This window comes from Bubalus kerabau, chromosome 5 (assembly GCF_029407905.1).
Source record: "Bubalus kerabau isolate K-KA32 ecotype Philippines breed swamp buffalo chromosome 5, PCC_UOA_SB_1v2, whole genome shotgun sequence".
Taxonomy (NCBI): Eukaryota; Metazoa; Chordata; class Mammalia; order Artiodactyla; family Bovidae; genus Bubalus; species Bubalus kerabau.
The window spans coordinates 80042564-80069335 of NC_073628.1; the positions used below are offsets into that span (position 1 = coordinate 80042564).

Sequence of the window (26772 nt, forward strand, 5' to 3'; positions counted from 1 at the left end):
ATTATGCCTTTTGGAACTACCAAACTTATGATGCAATTCTTAGATGGCACATTAAAATGGTGCAAAATAGTACCTAATTTTTTAGGGGGAAAAAAAGTAGACTACTTCTTTTGACTGGTGCTTCTCCAACTTTTTAAATGTATACACAAATCACCCAGGGATCCAGATGTAGTCCTAACACCACCAGAGAGCTTATTAGAAATCCAGAATACTATGCCCTGCCCACCTCTCTGAATTAGAAGCTGCATTTAACAGGATCTACAGCCAAGTTCCTAGGATATCAGCAGCAACACCAGGCAGCTAGGCCAAGAAACTGAAAAAATGCTTCTTCCCTAAAACCTCATTTATTCATCTAAAGGAAAACTGATCTCAGGCCAAACTCCCTTCTGTTATACCTCTAAAGTTTTCACAGCTCAGACTGGAAATTGACTTTAGACGAGGATACAAAAATCCTTGGGCTATGCCCCTCCTATCTTACACCTGAGCCTAATTATCTCAGGAACAGCTCAAAGAAGAGCATTCTTTGTAAGCAAAACATAATGTTATTTGTTGCTGATAAACTTGAAGAATAACTATCAAGGAAAATATATTTGATGGAATGAGATACAGTAAAGAACTAGTGTCATCAACCTAGTTTCTAATTCCCTTGAGAGAACCTAGAAACTCATCAGCCTGTCAACAAGTATTTTTTGAGCACTGCCATGGTTAAGCACTAGTCTAGGTACTCACCATAGGGTGCCCACCTTCAAAGTTTTTATTCTGGAGGACACACCCTTCAAAACACCCAAAGATATTTAAAGGAATAAAAAGTAAATAATTGTTAGGCAACTAGGTTTTCCTATTGTGGTTAATTACCAATAAAACATCAATATTATCTGCAACTATATTCTCATAGCAGACAGAAAGTATTAATATTTGGGGTTTAACAGGCTATCCATAAAAGATGAAACATTTTTAAGTATGTAAATTCTGGTCTTAAACCTACTTGTTTATGGACTGACTCAAGCTCTCCATAGAACACTGTTGACAGACACATGCCCAGGTATGCGGTAACTAGCAGAAACTAGATTACTATTAATAGCTCCCCAGAAGAGGCAAGGAAACACCCTCTCTGAAGTTCCATTCATTGAAACCTGACTCAAACCATGTATATTAATCCAGTAAAAATAAAATGAGGAACGAGGCAATAAATTATTACATTTTCAACACTCATGACGCACAAGGCTCTATGCTAGGCACTTTTCCCTTTTTTTAAATATATGTATCTCAAAGCAGATTTTGAGATCAGATAGGCCTGGGTTTGACTCCTGATACCAGCATTTAGAATTTTAACTTCTTTGAAATTAAGTTCTCTCATCTGTAAAATGCCTGGTACATATATTTACTGAGAATTAATTTACTGAGATAATTAAATAAATAATATTCAGATTAAAAAATAAAGAAATAAGAGCTAAATTCTAGCAGCCAGGGACCCACAATCAAGGGGAAAGAAAGCTAGGCTAAGAAAGATATATTTGTGAATAATTAGAAAAGTGCTAGTTCATGACAACATACAGATAACTGATTTTGTAAAAATATATTCTAATAAGGAATTATCCCATAGAACAACTTGTTTATTTCTACATTAGAGGAACAAAGAAGAAAATAGTCTTTTCCTAAAATCTGCTATAGATCAATTCTATTAGGGTTTATTTCAATGCAATTCAACAGAAATTTCTGGTATGTATTCCTCAATAGCAGAGATCTTATCTTCTTCAACAAATCTGTCCCCAATATTAAGCCAATGCCAGGGATATAGTAAAATGCTCAGAAGAGTTACTGGAAGAAAAAAAAAAAGTGTATCTACCACAATACAGACTGTTATTAATTCAAAGAATTCTATGAGAAAAAAAGAATCTATTTTTTTCCTATTTCTTTTTTATTAACTGCCTTAAAAAAAATCCTCATATGTTCTTATCTTGAAAATTGAACCAGCTTGGCTATCTGATTTTGTATCCATATTGAATCTTATCATCTACTTGCATTAAAGCTGAAATGGTTATATGTTATTTTACTTACCTATGGATTCTATATGCTTCTGGAGCCAAGGGAAACACATTCCTGAACCAGAGCGCACACACGGTTCTCCCTGTTCATCCTCTGTCGTGGGTCTTATCAATTCTTCACTGAAACCACTCATATCTATTCCAGACTGAAAATATCAGTTACTTCCTGTACATCTTAATCCACAGGTTTCTGAATTATACAGAAAGACAGCCACTTTTATCTAATAAATACCAATGATCAACAAAATTAACTGCACCTGGAAGTTCCTTTAAAGAAATGAATTTAATTACGTCAGCAGCAGCCAAAATGAATGACCCAATTAAAAACTATTGACTACTTCAAATACTACTATATTTCAAAAAGAGACAAGGATAGATAAGATACTAACTCTTTAATTTAAAAAAGAAAAACTAATATAGAGGAAGAAACATATAAATGATGTATGAGGTAAAGGTGATTGTTCAGTCGTGTCCAACTCTTTGGGACCCCAAGGGGTATAGCCTGCCAGGCTCCTCTGTCCATGGGATTTTCCAGGCAAGAATACTAGAGAGGGTTGCCATTTCCTACTCCAGGACATCTTCTTGACTCAGGGATCAAACCTGCATCTCTCTCATCTCCTGCAATGGCAAGGCAAAGTCTTTATCACTGAGCCACCGGGGAAGCACAAATGATGTATAAGACAATATGAGAAATACAATAACAACAGTAGTAATTATCATTCTCATTGAGTCCTCTCTATATACCAAGCCTGCTGCTGTTGCTAAGTCACTTCAGTCGTGTCCGACTCTGTGCGACCCCAGAGACAGCAGCCCACTAGGCTCCCCTGTCCCTTGGATTCTCCAGGCAATAACACTGGAGTGGGTTGCCATTTCCTTCTCCAGTGCATGAAAGTGAAAAGTGAACGTGAAGTCGCTCAGTCGTGTCCGACTCTTAGCGACCCCATGGACTGCAGCCTACCAGGCTCCTCCATCCATGGGATTTTCCAGGCAAGAGTACTGGAGTGGGGTGCCATCGCCTTCTCCGATACACCAAGCCTACAAAGTATCTAATTTAATCCTTACAGAAATCTGGAGGTGAGTACTGTTATGTTCTTCCATTTGCATGTTGAAAAAACTGAAGGGCTCAGTGAAACTATGTAACCTGGACCAATGTTACAAAAAAGTGAGGACAATATTCTGGGAACTAGAATGTGTTCCCAAACACAACTGTCATGAACAGAGTTTGGGGTGTTCGTGGAAGAGGGAGGCGGAAAGCAGATGGTGGGAAAAGAATCTACAAAAACAGCTTTGTGCCAAGCTGAGTTTAGACTCAATCCTCAAGATGCTCAGGACTCCTCTCCGTCCTTCCACATATCCAATTTAGGTCCTGCTGGTACCACCTGCTAGTACTTCTCCCATCTTCGCCAAACTCCGCAACTCTACACCACTTCCCCAGCTCGGGACTCCTTCAAACTGTGTCTAGATTACTGCATGAGCTTTCCAACTAGTAATCTTGCCTCAAAATTTGGCTTCTCCACATCATAAACCGAACAAACCTTTCAAAATCAGATTAAAAGCACGTGTTTTAAGTAACATGAGTTTTGAACCCGACTCATACGTTGAGTCCTTCCAGAAGAAGCTCTCCCAAACCCAAATTCTAAAGCCATTTAGGCGTCGTGTAGTTGTCACGGCAACCAAAGCAGCTCCACGCCTTCAGCCTTGCCCGCGGAACCCGTTTCAGAGTAAAAGAGAAAATAAAAGAACACGGGTGAAGCCTAGGGTAGGCCTTCCTCTTTCACGTGAACGCAGGCAATAAGAGATGGACGACAACCGCGGGACTTACCTGCCTGAAGCCAGAATTTTTCTGTGATACCAAACTCAGTCTCCTGACTCCGGACCAGCGAGAGGAAACCCTCACACAACGTGAAACAAGCAAGTTTCGAGAACAAGCTTGCAAAACTGGCCTCCAGCGCTCTGGAGACGCGCAAACGCAGCCCCGCCCCTAACTCTCGATTGGGCGGTGGAGCAGCCTCGACCCCTGAAATGACCTGGAAGTGGCGGTGGATTGCCGCCTTCCCATTGGATGGGTCTCAGGTTTACAGCTTAGTTTGTCTCAGCGGGAAAAATGAGAGACTTTAATTGTAAAAGAAGATTAATGCAAGGGGAGGCCGGCTGGATAAGGGTGCTGCTAAGTCGCTTCAGTCGTGTCCGACTCTGTGCGACCCCATAGACGGCAGCCCACCAGGCTCCCCCGTCCCTGGGATTCTCCAGGCAAGAACACTGGAGTGGGTTGCCATTTCCTTCTCCAATGCATGAAAGTGAAAAGTGAAAGTGAAGTCGCTCAGTCGTGTCCGACTCTGTGTGACCCCATGGACTACAGCCTACCAGGCTCCTCCATCCATGGGATTTTCCAGGCCAGAGAACTGGAGTGGGGTGCCATTGGATAAGGGTAACCGTCAAAAAAAGCAGAACGTCACTTTGTCCGAGTAGTTCTCCGTATGACGACCTTTCAGTTACTGCTTGGCTCGCGGGTGCGCGCAGCGAGCCTCGGAGGCGTGGCCAAGATAAATCTGCATGGCCTTTTAACTGCGTCCTGGAAATTTTTTTTTCTTTTATTTAAGGTTTAGCTTTGAATTGAAATGACTGACTGCTTCCCCCAAATTTAAGGGAGGTGTGCACCCGTCTGGAGTCACTTTTCATGACGAGGGTTAACGAACTTACTAAGAAATAAGTGTTGAAAGTAAGTTTCTAATATAAAGATTTGGTTTGGCTACATTTCTTCCCTTGCTGTGAGGTGTAATTTCACCCAAACCAACCTAAAATGGGTTTTACCTGGCTGGAAATTCATGCTCCCACAAAAATGGGGAAGAAATTTTTGACAACTTAAAGTTATCAGTCAACTCAAGGCAACAGTAGATAAAAGGGAGGAAGTTAACTGATATCTTTCTTTTTTCCTCTGACAGACTACCAGATTATTTCCATTATTAGCTACACAAGTTGGAGAAACATATTTGCTGAAAATAAGTCAATAATGAGAGACAGAACCAATCAGGAGCTATTCTCTCTGTGTCGGTTTTCTGTGGGAAGTAGGATAGAGATGAAAGTTTCCACAAAACCAGCTGGCTGGTGAGCACTTCCTCTAAGCTCCGGAAACACCAGGGCACTCAAAAGGGTTCAAATCAGCTGGAAAACATGCAACAAAACTGCATAGTTTAGAAGACTTGACATGGAATCTTAGTCCTCTGACCAAGAATTGAACCTGGGCCATGGCAGTAAACACGCCGAGTCCTAACCACTGGACCACCAGTGAATTCCCACTTAATTATTATCCAAATAATTTTACCTACTGCCTGTTAGCCTACATTTGCCTAAGTTTTAGTTGAGAAATATGTTCTTTTGTTAAGAATAAAGGGAAAAATTCCTCTACAATATTCCCGATAATTTAAATATATCCATGATTTGACTCCCAATACAAAGGGAAAAAAAAAAAACCAATTCAGTTTTAAATTCAGGATAAGATAGTACAGAAGAGGAAACAACTGTGGGAGTGTGGAAGCAGAACAATATAAGACCCCTCTCAGAGTAGGGTAATACAAATTCAGACGTGTAATATATCTACTAAGGTAGTAAGTATTAGCTTCAATGATATATATAGGGCTTCCCAGGTGGCTCAGTGATAAAGAACCCGCTTGCAATGCAGGAGAATTGGAAGAGATGTGGGTTTGATCCCAGGGTCAGGAAGATCCCCTGGAGAAGAAAGTGGCAACACGCTCCAGTATTCTTGCCTGGGAAATCCCATGGACAGAGGAGCCTGGTGGGCTACAGTCCATGGGGCTCTCAATAGAGTTGGATACAATTTTGCAACTAAACAACATATATTTTTTTTTCTTAGATTGTTATTATAAATTTTTTATTTTACAACTAAGAAAAACTTATATATTTTTTTCTTAGATTGATATTATAATTTTATTTTACAGCTAAGAGAAACTTATATATGTTTTTTTCTTAGATTGATATTTTTTTATTTTACAGCTAAGAGAAACTACGAAATACAGAATTTTCACAACCACAGGTGCTTTATTAACTGGTCAGATTTTAGAAAAAGTTATAAGCAATGTTTCTCAACTGGGAGGTTAGTACCACTTCTACCAAGAGGAGTTTGGAAATTACTGTGTATGATCTGTAACAAGTCTGCTGTGGTTATATGTTTCATCAAAACCATATTTTCTCCCTCTCAGTTCTCAGCGTCTCCTTCCAGGAGGCACTTTTGACCTCACAAGCATATTTTGGAGGGACTTATAACCCTCCATGCTATCTTTTAGTGACAAAGGAGCAGTTTCCAGGGTAGGTACTATCAAAAAGTGTCTCCTCTGTGACAAAGTCATTGATTTGCTGAAACTCTTCCCTGGTGGCTCAGACAGTAAAGTGTCTGCCTACAATGCGGGAAACCCAGGTCCAATCCCTGGGTCAGGAAGATCCTCTGGAGAAGGAAATGGCAACCCACTCTAGTACTCTTGCCTGGAAAATCCCATGGACGGAGAATGTGGTAGGCTACAGTCTGTGGGGTCACAAAGAGTCGAACACAACTGAGCGACTTCACTTTCTTGTATCATCAACCATCCCTATTGGCTGTAAGAGCCTGAGACTCTGCTGTTTATTTAAACAACATAAATGGACAACTTCATAATATATTATCCCGTTTATTCGTATAGAAACATTATGAGGTTTTACCATGAGCCACAATGTTATACACAAGAACTCTAAGCCTCAAAAAAGTTAGCAGCTTGCCTAGGGTCATACAGTTAAACTTCTGATATATTTTAATGCTTTTGACTCCATTCTCTGTGTCTGCTAATTGTCCCAGTAAGGAAGTAATCCCTATCTGAAAACTGTAAATAGTTATAAAGCCAAACAGTCTACACTGTGGAAATTGTGTTGTACAGGCCTCACCCTGGTATTTGTTCAAAGCACCAAATATTTGGCTTCTATGAAGATAGTGCCAAAGTAAATCAGGCAGACCCGGAAACAGGAACTTCTATATAAGCCTATATTCTCCAGGCAATTTCATGTGTTTGAGTTTCTTTCTTTGTTCAGTAGAAATGGTAATAATATTTGTCAGGACTAGACAAATAGTACATGCTGATAGAAGACCTTGCCTTGTATATGACTCACTCCCAGGAGAATATACCCTTTGACAGGACTTTGACGTGGCTTTTTAATTGTAGGAAAATAATTTACTGGCTGTTCCCAATGCAAATCTTCAATTCTCTTTGGCTTTCAGACAGGATACTGCTTAAGTTCCATTTCAGTTATATGATCCATTTACTGAAAGTCTGATAGCTTTCTGTTTTTCACTCTAAATCTAAATTATTGTGCTTGATTAGTAATCTTTAATAATCTGATTTACCCTCACCACCCAAATTATCTCCCACTACTCTTGTTTTAAGATTTTTTATTGAAGTATAGCTGATTTACAATGCTGTGTTAGTTTCAGATGTACAGCAAAATGATTCAGTAATACATATACATATATCCTGAGAGTCAGACCCAACTGAGCGACTTCCCTTTCACTTTTCACTTTCATGCATTGGAGAAGGAAATGGCAACCCACTCCAGTGTTCTTGCCTGGAGAATCCCAGGGACGAGGGAGCCTGGTGGGCTGCCATCTCTGGGGTCGCACAGAGTCGGACACGACTGAAGCGACTTAGCAGCAGCATACATATATCCACTCTTTTTTAGATTCTTTTCTCACATAGACCATTACAGAGTATTGAGTGGAGTTTCCTGTGCTCTACAGTATGTTCTTATTTGTTATCTATTTTATGTATAGAGGTGTCCACTATACATAATCCCACTACTTTTTAATAGGATCATTTCAATCCAGTAGTTTAGGTCTCATCACTGTCCTGTTTTCTCCTATGCTTCTTTATGCCCATCCCTATCCTCCCTGCTCTATCACCAAGCAACCACTGTCATAGGTTAGTCTGAATTGTCTAGAATTTTATATAAATGCAGTTTTACAATGTGTATTATTTTTTGGATCAGGGTTATTTCACTCAGAATCTCTTTGTTGTTGCTAGTATCTATAGTTCCTTAGTATTGCTGAGCAATATTCCAAACTTTAAGATCTATTTACCTGTGAAAGGACAGCTGTGTTTTTGTTTGTTTGTTTTTGTTTTCACTGTTACCAGTGAAGCCACCATGAACATTTGTGAACAAGTCTTGGTGTGGATATGTTTATTTCTCTTGAGTGAATACCCAGGAGTGGAAAGACTGCATTTGTATGATAGGCATAATTTTTAAAGAAACTGCCAAACTGTTTTCCAAAGGGGTTGAATCATTTTAAATTAGAACCAGCAATGTAATGAGAGATCCAATTATCCTCATCCTTGGCAGCATTTATTATGATCAATCTTTTTAATTTTAGCCATCTAGTGGATGTGCAGTAATATCTCATTATAGTTTTAAGACTCTTCAGAGTCCCTTGGACTGCAAAGAGATCCAACCAGTCCATTCTGAAGGAGATCAGCCCTGGGATTTCTTTGGAAGGAATGATGCTAAAGCTGAAACTCCAGTGCTTTGGCCACCTCATGCGAAGAGTTGACCCTTTGGAAAAGACTCTGATGCTGGGAGGGATTGGGGGCAGGAGAAGAAGGGGACGACAGAGGATGAGCTGGCTGGATGGCATCACTGACTCGATGGACGTGAGTCTGAGTGAACTCCGGGAGTTGGTGATGGACAGGGAGGCCTGGCATGCTGCCAAGAGTCGGACACGACTGAGCGACTGATCTGATCTGAATGACTAATGAGACTCTTCCCTGGTGGCTCAGACGGTAAAACGTCTGCCTACAATGCTGGAAACCCAGGCTCGATCCCTGGGTCGGGAAGATCCTCTGAAGAAGGAAATGGCAACCCACTTCAGTACCCTTGCCTGGAACATCCCATGGGCGGAGAGCATGGTAGGCTACATCCATGGGGTCACAAAGAGTCAAACACAACTGAACAACTTCACTTCACTTTAATGACTAATGGGGCTTCCCAGGTGGTGTAGTTGGTAAGGAATCTGCCCACCAATGCAGGAGCTGCAGGTTCAATCCTTGGGTCGGGAAGACAGCCTGGAGAAGGAAATGACAACCTCTCCCAGTATTCTTGCTTGGAAAATTCCATGGACACAGGAACCTGCAGGCTTGCTGCTGCTAAGTCGCTTCAGTCGTATCCGACTCTGTGTGACCCCATAGACGGCAGTCCACCAGGCTCCCCTGTCCCTGGGATTCTCCAGGCAAAAACACTGGAGTGGGTTGCCATTTCCTTCTCCAATGCAGGAAAGTGAAAAGTAAAAGTGAAGTCGCTCAGTCATGTCCAGCTCTTCCCGACCCCATGGACTTCAGCCCACCAGGCTCCTCCATCCATGGGATTTTCCAGGCCAGAGTACTGGAGTGGGGTGCCATTGCCTCCTCTGAACCTGCAGGCTTAGATACAACTGAAACTGGCTACTGAGCACAATGACTGATGATACTGAGTATCTTTTCTTGTACATATTTGCCACATTTGTATCTTGTTTAGTAAAGTATCTGTTCAAATCTTTGACCCACTTTTTTCAAATTGGGTTGTTTTTATTAATGTTATAATATTTATATATTCTAGATACAAGTTCTCTGTTGAATACATGATACATGCTTTGCAAATATTTTCTCCCAGTCTGTGGTTTACCTTTCCATTTTTAATAACTGAGAATATATTCATAGAAATGAGAGCAAATGTTTTTATTTTTCTAAACCCCATATTAATTTCTTTATTTTAGAGTTTATGGGTTTTGTGTGTATTTTTTCAGTCTTGGTAAACCCAAGGTCGCAAACATTTTCTCCTATAGTCTCTTTAAGAAGTTGTTCTTACATTTAGGTCAGTGATCTATTTCCAATCAGTTTTTGTATATGGTATGTAGTAAGGGTTGAGGTTGATTGGTTTTTTTTAACCAATGGCTATTCAATTGTTCCAGCGCCATTTATTGTAAAGATTAACATTTTCCCACTGAACTGCTTTGCCATGTTTGTTGAAAATCAATTGCCTCTATATGTGTGGGTTTATTTCTAGAATATTCTGTCCTGTGGACCTATGTGGTCTGCTTATAGGATCATCGAAAAAGCAAGAGAGTTCCAGAAAAACATCTATTTCTGCTTTATTGACTATGCCAAAGCCTTTAACTGTGTGGATCACAATAAACTGTGGAAAATTCTGAACGAGATGGGAATACCAGACCACCTGACCTGCCTCTTGAGAAACCTGTATGCAGGTCAGGAAGCAACAGTTCAAACTGGACCTGGAACAACAGACCAGTTCCAAAGAGGAAAAGGAGTACGTCAAGGCTTGATATTATTTAACTTATATGCAGAGTACATCATGAGAAACACTGGGCTGGAGGAAGCACAAGCTGGAATAAAGATTGCTGGGAGAAATATCAATAACCTCAGATATGCAGATGACACCACCCTTATGGCAGAAAGTGAAGAAGCACTAAAGACTCTCTTGATGAAAGTGAAAGAGGAGAGTGAAAAAGTTGGCTTAAAGCTCAACATTCAGAAAACGAAGATCATGGCATCCAGTCCCATCACTTCGTGGCAAATAGATGGGGAAACAGTGGAAACAGTGGCTGACTTTATTTTGGAGGGCTCCAAAATCACTTCAGATGGTGATTGCAACCATGAAATTAAAAGATGTTTACTCCTTGGAAGGAAAGTTATGACCAACCTAGATAGCATATTCAAAAGCAGAGAAATTACTTTGCCAACAAAGGTCCGTCTAGTCAAGGCTATGGTTTTTCCAGTGGTCATGTATGGATGTGAGAGTTAGACTATAAAGAAAGCTGAGCACCGAAGAATTGATGCTTTTGAACTGTGGTGTTGGAGAAGACTCTTGAGAGTCCCTTGAACTGCAAGGAGATCCAACCAGTCCATCCTAAAGGAGATCAGTCCTGGGTGTTCGTTGGAAGGACTGATGCTGAAGCTGAAACTCCAATACTTTGGCCACCTAATGCGAAGAGGTGACTCATTTGAAAAGACCCTGATGCTGGGAAAGATTGAAGGCAGGAGGAGAAGGGCACAACAGAGGATGAGATGGTTAGGTGGCCTCACCAACTCAATAGACATGGGTTTGGGTAAATTCCAGGAGTTGGTGATGGACAGGGAGGCCTGGCGTGCTACGGTTTGTGGAGTTGCAAAGAGTCAGACACAACTGAGCAACTGAACTGAACTGAGCTGTACCAGTATCACATTATTATAATTAATATAACTACAGTAAGTCTTTAAAAAGGTAGTGTAACTTCTCAGCTTTCTCTTTTTCAAGGCTAGTCTATGTCCTTTGAGTGCTTGCATGCTAAGTCACTTCAGTTGTGTCTGACTCTTTGCAACCCTGTGAACTGTAGCCCGCGACGCTCTTCTGTCCATGGGATTCTTCAGGCAAGATTACTGGAGTGGGTTGCCATGCCCTCCTCCAAGGGATCTTCCTGACCTTGGAATTTAACTCTCATCTCCTGTGTCTCCTGCATTTGCAGGCAGGTTCTTTACCACTAGCGCCACCCAGGAAGCCCATATCCTTTGCATTTCCACATAAATCTTATAATTAGCTCATTGATTTCTACAAAGAAACCTGCTGGGATTTTGATTAGAATTTCATTAAATTCATAGATCAACTTAAGTAAAGTGGATATTATTATAATATTAAGTCTTACAGCCCATGAATATGGTTTAACTCTCATTTTTTAAATTTAATTTTCATCAATGGTAGTTTATACTCTTTAATATTCAGTTCTTTCACATCTTTAGTCAGATTTACCCCAAAATATTTTATTTCAGGTGCTATTGTAAAAAGTATTGTACTTTTAATTTCACATTCTGATTGTTCACTGCTGGCATATAGCAGCACAATTAATTTTTGCATACTGTTCTTGTTTTCGGAAACTTTGCAAACTTCTTAATTCTAGTAGCTTTTTGTAGGTTTCTTAGGATAGTCTAGAAATTTGTCTGCAAATTTAACTTCATCCTTTCTGAATTTTATGCCTTTTATGCTCTGCTTGCCTTTTCCACTGCTTCGATACAATGTGGACTAGATATGGTAAGAGCAGACCTCCTTGACTTCTTCCTGATCTTTAAAGGAAAGTCTTTGGTTTTTGATCAATAAAACTGACACTAGCATAGGTTTCTTTTGTACAAGCCCTCTATCAAATTGAGAGAGTTTCCTCTTACAGGCATTCCTGGTTTTATTGCACTCTTCATTATTGCTTTGCCATATACTATCTGTTTTACAAATTTAAGTTTTGTGGCAGCCCTTTGTGGAGCAAATCTATCAGCTCCATTTTTCTGACAGCCTTTGCTCACTTCATGTCTCTGTCACATTTTGGTAATTCTTACAGTACTTCAAACTTTTTCATTATTATATTGTTATGGTGATTTGTGATCATTAATTTTTGCTATTATTATGATGACTCATTGAAGGCTCATAAGATGGTTATTATTTTTAATCAATAAAGCCTTTTTAAAGTAATACACATTTTTTAGACATGATGCTATTGCACACTTAATATACTACAGTATAGTATAAAGTATATAGTATAAAACTTGTAGACACACTGGAAAACCAATAAAACTTGTATATGTGTGACTTGCTTCTTTGTGATATTTCCTTATTGCCATTGTTTGAAAACAAACACAATATCTCTAAGGAACACCAGTATTTCCAAGGTGCTAAGAATTTTTATCAAGAATGGATATAAGATTTCACCAAATATTTTTGGTATCTATTGAGATGATCATATTGCTTTTTTTGATATTAATATGATAAATTACTTAGAATGGGTTTGAACATATTTCACTCTCTTCAGTATCCTGGAGAAGTTTGTAGTATACAACCGATATTACTTTTTTCTTTAATGTTTGGTGGAAGTCACTAGTGAAGCTATATGGGTACGGAGTTTTCTTTGTTGGAAAGTATTTTCCCCATGTGTGTGTTCAGTCACTTCAGTTGTATCTGACTGTGGCCTCATGGGCTGCAGCCCTCCAGGCTCCTCTGCCCATGGGATTCTCCAGGCAAGAATACCAATTAATTTCTCTAATAAATAAAAACAGGGTTGTTCAGATTATCTTTGTTTAAAGTGAGCTTTGGCACTCTGTGTTTTTCAAAGACTTCATGCATTTTATCATAGTTTTATCATTTATTGGCATAAAGTTGTTGATAATATTCCCTTGATATTCTTTTAATGTCTGTAGGATCTGTAGTTATATGTTCTGTGTCATTTCTGATAGTGGCAATTGATGTCATTTCTTTATTTTTTCAGATCAATCTGACTAGAGGTTTGTAAGTTTTATTGGAATTCTCAGAGTCAGCTTTTGTTTCATTGATTTTCTCTATTTTCTTTTTGCTATTTTATTGATTTCTGATTTTATCTTTATTAGTTCCTTTCTTATGCATACTTGGGCTTTAATTTGTTCTTCTTTTTCAAGTTTCTTAAGGTAGAAGGTGAGGTTATGGATATGAGACCTTTCTGGTTTTCTAACATAAATATTTAAGGATATAAGTTTCCCTCTAAGCAGTATTTTAGTAACATTTCACCAATTTTGATATGTTGTGGTTTCAATTTCGTTCACTATGAAATACTTTCTAATTTTCTATTAGATTTTTTTTTTTTACTCTTGGGTTATTTAAAAGCTTGTTATTTTCTTTTTAAAGTTTGTTATTTAGATTCCAGAATTTGGAGACTTTTTGTTATTGATTTCTATACTTTAATTTCTATATTTTGATACTTCAGTTCCATGTGATCAACAAACATATTTCGTATGTTTCAAATTTTTTAAAATGTATTGTTCCTTGGCCCACAATATCATGGTAAAAATTCCACAAACACTTGAATAAGAAATGTATATTCTGCTGTTTTGGGGTAGTGTTTTAGCCCCCATAGATAGATATCAGTCAGGTCAACTAAACTGATTGTATTGTTTAAGTCTTCTATATCTTTATTGACTTTCTGTCTAATTATTCTATCATTGAGGGAGAGAGAACCTCTGAAATCTCCAAAAATAATTATAGATTTGTGCAGTTTTCCTATAAATTCTTATTTTGCTTTATATATTTTGAAGTTTTCTTATTAAGGTAAGCTATTAAAATTATTATATCCTCTTGATGAGTTAGCTTCTTTAAAATTATTAAACAACTTCCTTTATACCTGGTAATATTCTCTGCTGTGAAATCTGCTTTGTCTGATAATAATGTGGCTACTCCAGCTTCCTTTAGATTAGTGTTAGCTTGATTCATCTTTTTTAAAAAAATTAAACCTATTTGTGCCCTCTACTTAAAGTGTGTTTTCTTATAAGAAGCATATAGTTGAGTCTTGCTTTTTTAAAATTAAATCTGAAAATCTGTATTTTTTGATAGGCATGTTTAGACTATTTATATTTAATATGATTATTGATGAATGGAGAAGGCAATGGCAACCCACTCCAGTACTCTTGCCTGGAAAATCCCATGGATGGAGGAACCTGGTGGGCTGCAGTCCATGGGGTCCCTAGGAGTTGGACACGGCTGAGCGACTTCACTTTCACTTTTTACTTTCATGCATTGGAGAAGGAAATGGCAACCCAGTCAAGTGTTCTTGCCTGGAGAATCCCAGGGACGGGGGAGCCTGGTGGGCTGCCATCTATGGGGTCACACAGAGTCGGACACGACTGAAGCGATTAGATTTAAATCTATGGTCTTTCTATTTGCATTCTGTCTCATCTGTTCTTTGTTCTCCTTTTCTCTTTTTTCTATCTCCCATTAGATTAATTGAGAATCTGTCATCTCTTTTGTTGGCTTACTTATACCTCTTTGTGGTTTTGTTGCTATTATTATTATTGTCCTAAAGTTTATAATGTGTTTAGTCGCTCAGTCATGTCCAACTCTTTGTGACCCCATGGACTGTAGCTCACCAGTCTCTTCTGTCCATGGGGATTCTCCAGGCAAGAATACTGGAGTGGGTTGCCATGCCCTCCTCCAGGGCATCTTCCCGACCCGGGGATCGAACCCAGGTCTCCCGCATTGGAGGTGGATTCTTTACCGTCTGAGTCACCAGGGAAGCCCAAGAATACTGGTGTAGGTAGGCTGCAGTCCATGGGGTCGCTAAGAGTCGGACACGACTGAGCGACTTCACTTTCACTTTTCACTTTCATGCATTGAAGAAGAAAATGGCAACCCACTCCAGTGTTCTTGCCTGGAGAATCCCAGGGACGGGGGAGCCTGGTGGGCTGCCGTCTATGGGGTCGCACAGAGTAGAACAAGACTGAAATGACTTAGCAGCAGCAGCAGCCTTTCTTTCTCCAGGGGATCTTCGCAACCCAGGAATCGAACTGGAATCTCCTGCATTGCATGTGGATTCTTGCTGAGCTACCAGGGAAGCCGCTGTTGTTATGAAGTTCATAATATTCATCTTTAACTTATTATGGTATACCCCCATGTGATATTTTATCGCTTCTCTTACTGTTTTAGGTCTTTACAACAGTATACTTCCATTTTACCTCTCTTGCTTTTATATGCTCGTGGTCATCCATTTTATCTGTACATACGTATAAACATCACACTATAGCATTACTATTTTTACTTTGAATGGTTAATTACCTTTTAAAGAGATTTTTTGAACTAAGAAAAAATATTTTATATTTTATTTATTTTAAACAAATATATTTTACATTTGCCCACATATATACATTTCTTATAGGGGGCTTCCCTGGTGGCTCAGGAGTAAAGAATCTGCCTGTAGTGCAAGAGATACAGGAGATGCGAGTTTGATCCCTGGGTCAGCATTATCCCCTGGAGGAGGAAATGACAAAACACTCCAATATCCTTGCCAGGATAAATTCCATGGACAGAGGAGCTTGGCAGGCTATAGTCCATGGGATCACAAAGAGTCGAACATGACTGAGCATGCACACATACATTTCTTGTATCCTCAATTTTTTGTGCAGATTCAGGTTTTCGTGTAGGGGCTTCCCTCATAGCTCAGTCAGTAAAGAATCTGCCTGTAATGCAGGAAACCCGGGTTCGACTCCTGGGTTGGGAAGATCCCCCGGAGAAGGAAATGGCAACCCATTCCAGTATTCTTGCCTGGAGAATCCCATGGACCAAAGAGCCTAGAGGGTTATAGTCCATGGGGTCGCAAGAGTTGGACATGACTTAGCAACTGAACCACCACAGATTTTCATCTAACATTTTCTTTCTGCTGAAAGATTTCAACATTTCTTGCAGTGTAGATATGGTACTAAGGAATTCTTTTAGCTTTTGTGTGTCTGAAAATATATTTCACCAACTCTTTGCTTTGTTTTGTTTTACATATTTGGAAATTTGCTTTTTGGCATAGGAATCATATTGTTTTGTAATAATGTCATTGACATATAAATCATGTAAGTGTTGAAGTGAGCAATTCAATCATTTTTAGTAAAATCACAGAGTTGTCCATGACCACAATCAATTTTAGAACATTATCATCACCCCCAAAATGAAATCCCCCTTCCTCAACTCCCCCATCTCTGCCAGCCCTAGGCAACCAGTAATCTACTTTCTGTCCCTATAGATTTGTGTGTTCTGGACTTATCATGTAAATATAACCATACAATATGTGGTCTTTTGTGGCTAGATTTTTATCACTTAACATAATGTTTTCAAGGGTCATTTCTGTTGTGGTATGTATCAGTACTTTATTTTCTCCATTTTTTTCTTTTTGTCAATGTATTGATATACAGCATTTTATTTACTAATTCATTAGTTTTGTGAATGAGTTGTTTCCATTTTTGGCAATTATGAATAATGATGCTATGAATATTTGTGTACAAGATTTTGTATAAATACATGTTTTCATTACTTTTGGTTATACACCTAAAATTAGAATTTCTGGGTTAATTGGCAACTCTATGTTTAAACTCTGAAGGAACTGAGATACTGTTTTCCAAAGGGGCTGTACCATTTTACATTTCTACTAGCCATGCATGAGAGTTCTAGTTTGTCTACATCCTTGCCAGCACTTGTTATTATCTGTCTCTTTTATTAGTCTTCTTAGTGGATATGAAGTGATAGCTCATTGTAATTTTGGTTACCATTTCCCTAATGGCTATCCATGTTAAGCATCTTTCCATCTAGTTACTGACCATTGTATATTTACTTTGGAGAAATGTCTATTCAAATTATTTACCTATTTTTAACTAGGTATTTGTCTTTTTATTATTAAACTTAGTGTTCCCTATATATTCTAGATCTAAATCCCATATCAGATACATGAATAGCAAATATTTTCTACCCCTCTGTGTGGCTGTATTTTCATTATTTTGATTAGATCCTTTGAAGGACAGATGTTTTAAATTTGATGAAGTCCAGTTTATCTATTTTTCATTTATTGCTTATGCTTTTAGTGTCATACCTAAGACATCATTGCCTACTCTAAGATTTCTCCTTATATATATTTTTAAAGATTTTTATACTTCTAGATCTTACATTTAGGACTATGATTTATTTTGAGTTAATTTTTGTATATGGCTTGCCGACAAAGTTCTATATAGTCAAAGCTGTGATTTTTCTGGTAGTCATGTACAGATATGAAAGTTGGACCATAAAGAGGGCTGAGCACCGAAGAACTGATGCTTTCAAATTGTGGTGCTGAAGAAAACTCTGGAGAGTCCCCTGGACAGCATGGAGATCAAACCAGCCAATCCTAAAGGAAATCAACTCTCTGAGTATTCATTGTAAGGACTGAAGCTGAAGCTGCAATACCTGGACCGCCTGATGCAAACAGATGACTCACTGGAAAAGACTCTGATGCTGGGAAAGATTGAGAGCAGGAGAGGGGGCAACAGAGGATGAGTGGTTAGATAGCATCACTGACTCAATGGACATGAGTTTGAGCAAACTCCAAGAGATAGTAAAGGACAGGGAATCCTAGCATGGGGTCACAAAAAGTCGGAAACAACTTAGCAACTGAACAATAGCAACAAGGTAGGGTTCAATTTCATTCATTTGCTTATATATATCCAGTTATCCCAGCACCATGTGTTGAAAAGACTTCAGCTTATCTTTGAAAAATATTTTTACTTGATGTAAAAACTTCAGACTGTCATATTTTCCACCAGCACTTTAGATATATTGATCTTCCATTTTCTGGATTGCATATTCCCAAGGAGAAATTTATCTTTGGGAGAAGAAAATGTCAACCCACTCCAGTGTTCTTGCCTGGAAAATCCCATGGACAGAGGAGCCTGGAAGGCTACAGTCTATGGGGTCGCCAAGAATCGGACACGACTTAGCAACGAAATCACCACCACCATGTACATAGTGTATCTGTTTTTTCTCTTAATGAGTGTTTTTCATTACCACTGGTTTTAAGCAGTTTGATGTGCATTCATGTCATTTTACTCACGTTCCTTAAGTTTGGGTTTGTTGAGTGTCTTAGATCTGTGAGTTTTCATTGTATTTGGACTGCTTTCTTTCATTATTTCTTGAAACGTGTTTTCTGTTTCCTGCCTTCTTCAAGGACTCTGGTTACACATATATTCAGCTGACCCAAGTGCCTATACTGATACTCTGTTCATTTCTTCCAGTCTCTTTTGTTTCATTTTGGAGAGTTTATATAGCTATGTCTTCAAGTTCAGTAATATTTTCTTCTGCAATGTCTAGTATGCTGTCAATCCTGTCCAGTGTATTTTCTTGTCAGCCACTGATTTATTCACCTCAGTTTGATTTGAATCATTTTTATATAATCCATGTTATGCTTTCCTACATAATCTTGAAATATATGAAATATAACTGTGTCAATATCCTTGTGTAATAATTGTATCATCTGTGTTATTTTGGAACATTCCTATCAATTGACTTCTCTTTGCCTTATGGGTTGTATTTTCCTACTTCTTTGCGTGCTTCGTAATTTTTATTGTATTCCAGATATTGTGAATTTACCTTGTTAAGTGCTACATATTTTTTACTATTTTAAATAATCTTGAGCTCTGTTCTGAAATGCAGTTAATTTACTTGGAAACATTTTGGTCTTTTCAAGACTTGTTTTCAAGCCTTGTTAGGTAGGATAAGAGTAGCTTTAGATCTTAGGCCAATTCCTCTTTACTGAGTAATCTACCTGATCCACTGAATCATAGGTTTTCCACTCTGGCTAGTGAAAATACAAACTATTCTCTGCTCCAGTAATTGTTCTTCCTGTCCTCTCTGGTGATTCTTCCCTGGCCTAAGGTAGTTCCTCACATGCAGTTCCTCATCATTAGTCAGTTGAAGACTTGAGAGGAACATTCTACAGATCTCTTGAGCTCTCTCTGCAAAATTCTCTTTTCCCCATGCCATTCTCTCCTCTCCTGTACTTTTCTCTTATGTATTCCAGCTGTGTTTGCCTCCCCTAACTTTCAAATCTGTCTCTTCAGCTCAAGGAGATCACTTGTTTGACTTTCCCCTTTTCTGGTTGTGGCCTGGAAACTTTATCTGGGGAGTAAGCTGGGATAATCATAGCACTCTCTTCATTTCTTCCACTTACTTTAGGGATCACTATCTTGTGCTGTTTGTTGTCCAATGTCTAAAAATGATCATTTCATATATTTTTGCTAGTTTTCTAGATATTTAACTGAAGCACAGAGGGAGGGAAATCTAGACTGGTAGCCATAGTCTTTAAAAAATGTTGTATCCCATTCTGTCCACTCTGAGTAGTTTTATCATTGGGAATAGGCTGGGTTATTTCTTATAACTCCAATGTTAGGTCTTCTGGATGTTCCTCCACTGTAAACCTCGCAGTGTTAGGCACCGTGGGGGGTTTACAGTGATATATGGTATTGTGCTGTCTTCTGTTGGTTTCAGGTGTACTTGTCTAGTTTTCTCAATCAGAATGCAAATTCTCTTAAGGTCAGGGACCCTCCATACCTTATATTTTATGCCAAATCCCCACCAAACTAGACACATTTATTTATTTATTAAATATTTATTTAATTGGCTCCATTGGGTCTTAGTTGCATCACTCGGGATCTTTCCTTGCAGAACATGGGGACTATCTAGTTGTGGCATACAGGCTCTGAAGCACGTGGGCTCAGCAGTTGAGGCACGTGGGCTCAGCAGTTGCAGCACATTGGCTCAGTTGTTCCAGGGTATGTGGGATCTTAGTTCCCCAACCAGATTCAAACTTGCATCCCCAGACTGGCAGGTGGATTCTTAACCAGTGGACTACCAGGGAAGTCACCACATTTATTTTTTGACTGTTACTCAGCCTTTAGTTAGTGAAAATTCCATCTGAAGTGTTAAAAAATAATACACTTGGGATTAGAGTCTATGTCAAGCATCAGTGTTTAACTGCTATGAGTTAAAAATGAACGCTGATTCATCCACTATAGTTATATATATGCAGGCAGGAAGAACTACCACTACCGCTCTCACTGTGGTCAGCAGAGAATTTTTTTTTTTTTTTCTGATTACCCACCAAGATTGTTAGTATCTCTTTAAGGTAATAATAATAGTAAAAAAAAAAAAAAAATGATGCAGATATAAAATCTGTAGAAAATCTACAAAGTAAGCAGTCAGTTCTTCAGTAACTGAGCACTCTCACTCTTCATATAAAAGCAAATGTGAAAACCAGTCAAAATAATTATTAATGAAGTAATATTTAATTAGGTCATTTTGAAATTTTGCTTTTCCCACCAATGAATTGTTAGTAATACCACTCTAAATAGAAATAATAGAAGTTAATATGACCTCTTTATCTGCTTTAATATTCTGGTAGGATACAGGAAGAGAGTACAGTACAATTTCATTCACCCCCTCCACAACAAATATGTCCTCAATCAACAGTAAATATATTTCAAGTTTGTTTCTAGTGCTGAGGGTGCTGCTGAAGGGAAGACAGAAGATGGCGTGCTCTCATGGCATATTCCCTCCGTATATAAATATTCCATATTTATATATGGAAGCTCCATGTAGGTAAATAGTGTAGTATATTTATAATATGTGAAGAATTATGAGTTCATCAAATCATTGGTTGAGTACCTCATATATTCCAGATATTTTCCCTGGGGCTTACGTTACACAGTGCACAAAACAGACAAATTCCTTTCTTCCATGAAGCTTATATTTGGGGTAGGGGGGCAGTCAAATAGGTAAACAAATATAAAGCAGGTGGTAGCTGCTCTGAAGAAAAATAAAGCAGCAAGATGGATCAGATAATCATGCTAATAATAAGGAGGGAGCTCTTATTTACTTAGGGTGGTCAGGGAAGGCATCTCTAATGAGATATGCTATTGATAAAGACCCTTGATGAAGTGAGGGAACTAGTTAGCCAGCAGACTATTCAGGGGAACTGTTCCAGGTTGAGGGAAAATTGCAAGTGCAGATGCTCCCGTGTATGAGCGGGCTTGGTGTGTTTGAGTGAAACTAACAGAGCCAGGAGAAAGTGCTAGGAAGTGGGAGTAAAAGGGATGAGCAGGGTCAGATCAAAGAAGGCAGTGCAGACCATAATAAAGTCACTGTGTTGCACTTGGAAGTGGAAAGCCAGAGGAAGATTTTGAGCAGAGGAGAGACATGACCACATCTGTATCATCAAATGATCGCTCTGACTGCTGCTGACACAATAGACTTTGGGAGGGCAGGGCAGAAGCAGGGAGAAGAGTAAGGAGGCTATTGCAGTCTTTCAGGTGAGAGATGACAGTGGCTTGGCCTGCAGTGTTAACACAGGAGGTGGTCAGATTCTGGGCATATTTCAAATGCTTATGCTAAGTGAAAGAAGTCAGACAAAAAAAAAACATAATGTATCATCCCATTGATATCAAATTCTAGAAACTACAAATCAATCTAGAGTAACACAAGGTTTTTTGGAGACAGGCAGGAGAGGGGAGGGAGGGATGGCAAAGGCGCATGAGGATTCTTTTCAGGGGGATAGATATGTTCATTACCTTGATTGCAGTGGTGGTCTCATGAATGTATACATGTCAAAACTTATCCAGTTTTAGATTCTGTGTGCACGTGCATGTTAAGTTGCTTCAATCATGTCGAACTCTTTGCAACTCCATGGACTATAGCTCACCAGGCTCCTCTGTCCATGGGATTCTCCAGGCAATAATACTGGAGTGGGTTGCCATGCCCTCTTCCAAGGGTTCTTCCTGACCCAGGGATTGAACCCGAGTCTCGTATGTCTCTTGCTTTGGCAGGCAGGTTCTTTATCTGTAGTGCTACATGGCAAGCCCCAGTTGTACACTTTGCTGCTGCTGCTGCTAAGTCGCTTCAGTCGTGTCTGACTCTGTGCGACCCCAGAGACGGCAGCCCACCAGGCTCCCCTGTCTCTGGGATTCTCCAGGCAAGAACACTGGAGTGGGTTGCCATTTCCTTCTCCAATGCATGAAAGTGAAAAGTGAAAGTGAAGTCACTCAGTCGTGTCCGACTCTTAGCGACCCCATGGACTGCAGCCTACCAGGCTCCTCCGTCCATGGGATTTTCCAGGCAAGAGTACTGGAGTGGGTGCCATCGCCTTCTCCAATTGTACACTTTACATATGTGCAATTTACTGTATGTCAATTATACCTCAAACAGGTTTCCCTGGTGGCTCATATGGCAAAGAATCTGCCCGCAATGCAGGAGACCCAGGTTCTATCCATGGGTCAAGAAGATCTCCTGGAGAAGGGAATGGCAACCCACTCCAGTATTCTTGCCTAGAGAATTCTATGGACAGAGGAGCCTGGCAGGTTACAGTCTGTGGGGTTGCAAAGAGTTGGACACAACTGAGTAAATCTCTGCCTGTCTGTCTATACCTCAATCAAATAATTCAAATAAAGGGTGCCCAGGATTATCTGATGGATTGGACTTGGAGTATGAGACAAAGAGGAGTCAGAATGGTTTGTAAGTTTTTTACTTGAACATCTAGAAAATAGAATTAAAAGACCAGTTGTTGAGATAGGGAATATTGAAAGGAGCATGGCTTGAGAGAGAAAATAAGAAGTTTGGTTTTCAACATATTAAGTTGGGGATGCCTAATAAATCTAAGATTCTAAAGCAAAGAAACATATAGTAGAAAAGAAATTAAGAACTCCTAATGGCAATACTATTTCCACAGTCACCTAATCTGTTGTATAGTCTCTCCAGAAAGCATGGGAACGACACTGGACCAGTGGGACATCTCATGGTCCCTGTAGATAAACAACTGTGAACTCTTGCTCGTCTTTTTCTTTATTCAACATTATGGTTTGCATAGATGGACCACATTCTTTCCTCTTGCTTTTAAGGAATCCAGTCAGTTTGGGAAACTAATTAATGGGTTTGATTGGCATTTGGGGTTAGTTGATGATTAGCTTTGGCAGAGACTATAGAGAGAAGCCCCTGGTCAAAGACAAATGCAATATCTTCATCTTGAAAATGAAGGCAGTAACAGGACCTACTATTATTGTGAAGATTAAACAAACTGATACCTATAAGGACTTTAGAATACCACCTGGACATGAAGAAAACACTCAACAAATGGTAGACGCTACTAACTAGCTTTTCCTTCCTAACAACTTTTGCTTGCCGTCGTTTTGATGTGAGTTGGTTTCTCCTAAATTGTGGGCTTGTCTGTTGATCTACATGTTTGCCTTCACCACCCTAGTGTTTTGTCCAATGTCTGGCCTAAAATGGTAACATGAAATGGAATTTCAACATATTGGCATTGAATTAAATTATTCTCCCCTTATGGATAAGAGCTTCTCTGCTGGCTCAGACGGTAATGTAGTACCTGCCTGCAATGTAGAAGACCCTGGTTCAATCCCTTGGCAAGGAAGAGCCTCTGGAGAAGGGAATGGCTACCTACTCCAGCATTCTTGCCTTGACAGTATCCTTCTTGGACAGAGGAGGCTGGTGGGCTACATTCTGCTGCTGCTGCTGCTAAGTCACTTCAGTTGTGTCCGACTCTGTGCGACCCCATAGACGGCAGCCCACCAGGCTCCCCTGTCCCTGGGATTCTCCAGGCGAGAACACTGGAGTGGGCTGCTATTTCCTTCTCCAATGCATCAAAGTGAAAAGTGAAAGTGAAGTCGCTCAGTCGTGTCCGACTCTTAGCGACCCCATGGACTGCAGCCTTCCAGGCTCCTCCATACATGGGATTTTCCAGGCAAGAGTACTGGAGTGGGGTGCCATTGCCTTCTCCAAGGCTACATTCTATGGGGTCGTAAAGAATCGGACACGACTGAGCGACTAACACTTTAAATTTCTTATGGATAAAACCCCCAGAATCTGAAGATCTCAGCATGGGGACCCATTGCCCATCTACATCCCCCAAGGCTAGGGGACGAGGGGTGCGGAAAAAGGCCAAGCAGGCCACGGGCTCTAATGTACATCAGCGACCCATCATTCTGCTGACCCCTCCTTTTCCTATAAGGAGATCACGGGATGGGGATGCGCCCCAAAACTCCTGGGAATCAGAAGAGGGAATCTCGAACTCGAGACTACCAGTGGAAAATCGTGCGTGGGATTTGGTAGTTAGGAAAAAGAAGTATCAAACCACGATGGGGAGGTGAGGATGAGCCAGACTGAGAAGGACCAGAAATCGGAAGCTGCAAGAAAGGGGTCCAAGAGGACCTGCTGTGGGATGGCGCGGGGTGGGGGATGCAAGATGGAAGAGCAGAGTGAGCGAGGAATGGAGTCTCGCGGAGGGTGGACGACGCAGGGACCGAGGCAAAGGCACGCGGTTGGACGAGGAAGAAGAGAGTCCCGGTTGCCAAGGCAGACACCCGACGAAGAGGCCTCGGCAAGCAGGTGGGAGCGCGAGTCCTTCTCCTCCTCCGGGACCCCCGCGGTCCTCTCCCGGAGGCCGCGCTGACGTGTCGGCAGCGGACTCACAAGCCGGCCGGCGCCGCCCCGCCCGCCGCCGCGCGTCCCCCGCCCGCGCGCCCCGCCCCGCGCCCCGCGCCCCGCCCGCCGGCGCCCGCCCCGGCCGCGTCCTCCGCGTCACCGGCTCCGCGAGGTGACCACAACATGGCTGCGGCGCAGGGGCTGCTCTTCTGGCTGCTCCTGCTCGGGCCGCCTTGGCGCGTGCCCGGCCAGCCGGAGCAGGACCCCGGCCGGCGCTTCTCGCAGCTCAAACTCTGCGCGGACGAAGAATGCAGCAGTGAGTGCCGGGAGGGCGGCGGCGGCGCCGGGGCATCGCCGGGGCGGGAGCGGGAGCTCGGCCGCCCCGCAAGCCGACCCGGGGGGCGCAGGCCGGGAGGGCGGAGCGCCGGGTGGTGGGGGAGGGCGACCTCCGGGTCCCTGCGTCTGTCCCCTCCGGCTTTCCGGGCGCCCGGGCCAACCGGCCTCGGCGGTGGGGGTCTCTGCCTCCCACTTGTTGCCAGCTTTTCATTTTTCCTTCGCGGACGGAGGCGGGGGATGGTGTGGGGGGTTCGGAGGTGGCCCCCCGGTTTCCCCGGGGGCAGCTCGCAATGTCCCTTCCCCCGGCACGCCCCGGCTCCGAGGGGAGATGGGGTTGCGCGCCGTGCGCCCCGGGCTCCGCACGCTGCCTGCGAGCGCTTTCCTGCCCCCGTCGCCGGGTCCTCGCTGGGTGCAGTCCGGGGGCGGATGCGCCGGGACTCGGTGGGCGTCTTCCCTGCTGCAGGTTGCTAGGGCTCGGAAAATCCTCCCTGGCGCAGCCCCTTCGCCCCTCTGCTTAAGTCAGATTCCGGGCTCGGACCGCCTTTTCAACAGGGATTGGAGTTGAGGTTTGGAACGAGCCCGGAGTCCAGGCGTGCGGTGTGTTCCAAGGTCTCCTCCCCGGCTCTGCCTCAATCCTATCATTTCTGTGCTTGAAAGGCTCCCGCAAATAGCCCGGCAGGGAGGGCATCGGGAAGGCCAAAATCTGTCTCTCGAAAGAGGCCGAGACTCTGCATCGGCCACCTGGTACCAGTGGTCTCCAATGCGCAGGAAGCGAAATTGTTCCCTAACCGCGAATTCGGGGTGGGCTGGGCGTAGTGAGAAGGGCAGAGATCCCCAGACTCAGATGAAGATTGTTAAAGTGAAAATAGTAAATACCCCACGGGTTTTATAAATCCAGCCAGCTTGAGCCTTGATCAGTTACATTGTTGGGCTCTCCTCCTGTGCTTTTGCCTTGGGCCCCTATCATCGTTGTGGTCTCAAATAACCTTGTAACTTACTGACAACCATTTCACACAAGGTTGTTCATGTGTTGTAATCAGTGCATATAGAAAAACATTCCTTCTGAGGCCAAAGCCTACAGTTTAGCTATTTAGATTGAAATCAGTGTTATTCAAAAACAGATTTCACAATCGGAAGAACCGTAGCACTGCCACATCATTAGTGGAAAGAAAGGAGGCTGTCTTGGATTTATTTAAGCCATTCCTAGAGGTAACCCTAAGACTGATGTAAATAAACGCTACGAAAGTGGAGCAACTTCCATCAATTTTTCCTGTAGTTTTCTCAGAGTAAGTCCAGGTTGGATATGGCCAGTGTTGGCTATGCTTTGCTTTCAAACACTATCCTGCCTGGGTACCTCAAAACCAGTCATCTGGAAAATTATAACATCCCTAATGCTTCCTCAGTATGGAGACATGGTGTTAGAAGGGCCCATGGGTGTCACATAACTGGAGAAATGGCGGGTGTCCAACAAGTGTAGCCAAAGGCAATAGCCAGCAGCTAGAGCAGGGTCTGGGTCCCCTGTTGTATTGCATAAAGTGTTTTGTTTAGTAAGGTGTGTCCATGTTAGCTGTCCTTGTGTGCTTTTCAGGTAGCTGCCCCACGGAGTGCATTATGT

General features: G+C 41.3%; 2 protein-coding genes across 6 annotated transcripts in view; one reads left to right on the forward strand and one right to left on the reverse strand.

Annotated features, from left to right (window-relative positions):
- The window catches only part of TAF1A (TATA-box binding protein associated factor, RNA polymerase I subunit A), a 32802-nt gene extending 28703 nt beyond the window's left edge, over window positions 1–4099 (reverse strand). Inside the window, exons 1-2 of one of the 3 annotated variants that reach the window (XM_055581944.1) lie at window positions 3868–4099; window positions 2059–2181 (exon numbers count right to left, since the gene is read on the reverse strand). In XM_055581944.1, the coding sequence (XP_055437919.1) occupies window positions 2059–2179 (121 nt within the window). In that variant the 5' untranslated portion in view covers window positions 2180–2181; window positions 3868–4099. Of the gene's footprint in view, window positions 1–2058; window positions 2236–3867 lie in introns of all 3 variants that reach the window. The other 2 variants (XM_055581943.1, XM_055581942.1) reach the window with 2 other exon arrangements.
- Window positions 1–26772, forward strand: part of MIA3 (MIA SH3 domain ER export factor 3) — a 92421-nt gene that overhangs the window by 4168 nt on the left and 61481 nt on the right. The window contains exon 2 of one of the 3 annotated variants that reach the window (XM_055581936.1): window positions 24996–25137. In XM_055581936.1, coding sequence (XP_055437911.1) covers window positions 25005–25137 — 133 coding nt within the window. In that variant the 5' untranslated portion in view covers window positions 24996–25004. Of the gene's footprint in view, window positions 1–24950; window positions 25138–26772 lie in introns of those variants that run through there. The other 2 variants (XM_055581935.1, XM_055581937.1) reach the window with 2 other exon arrangements.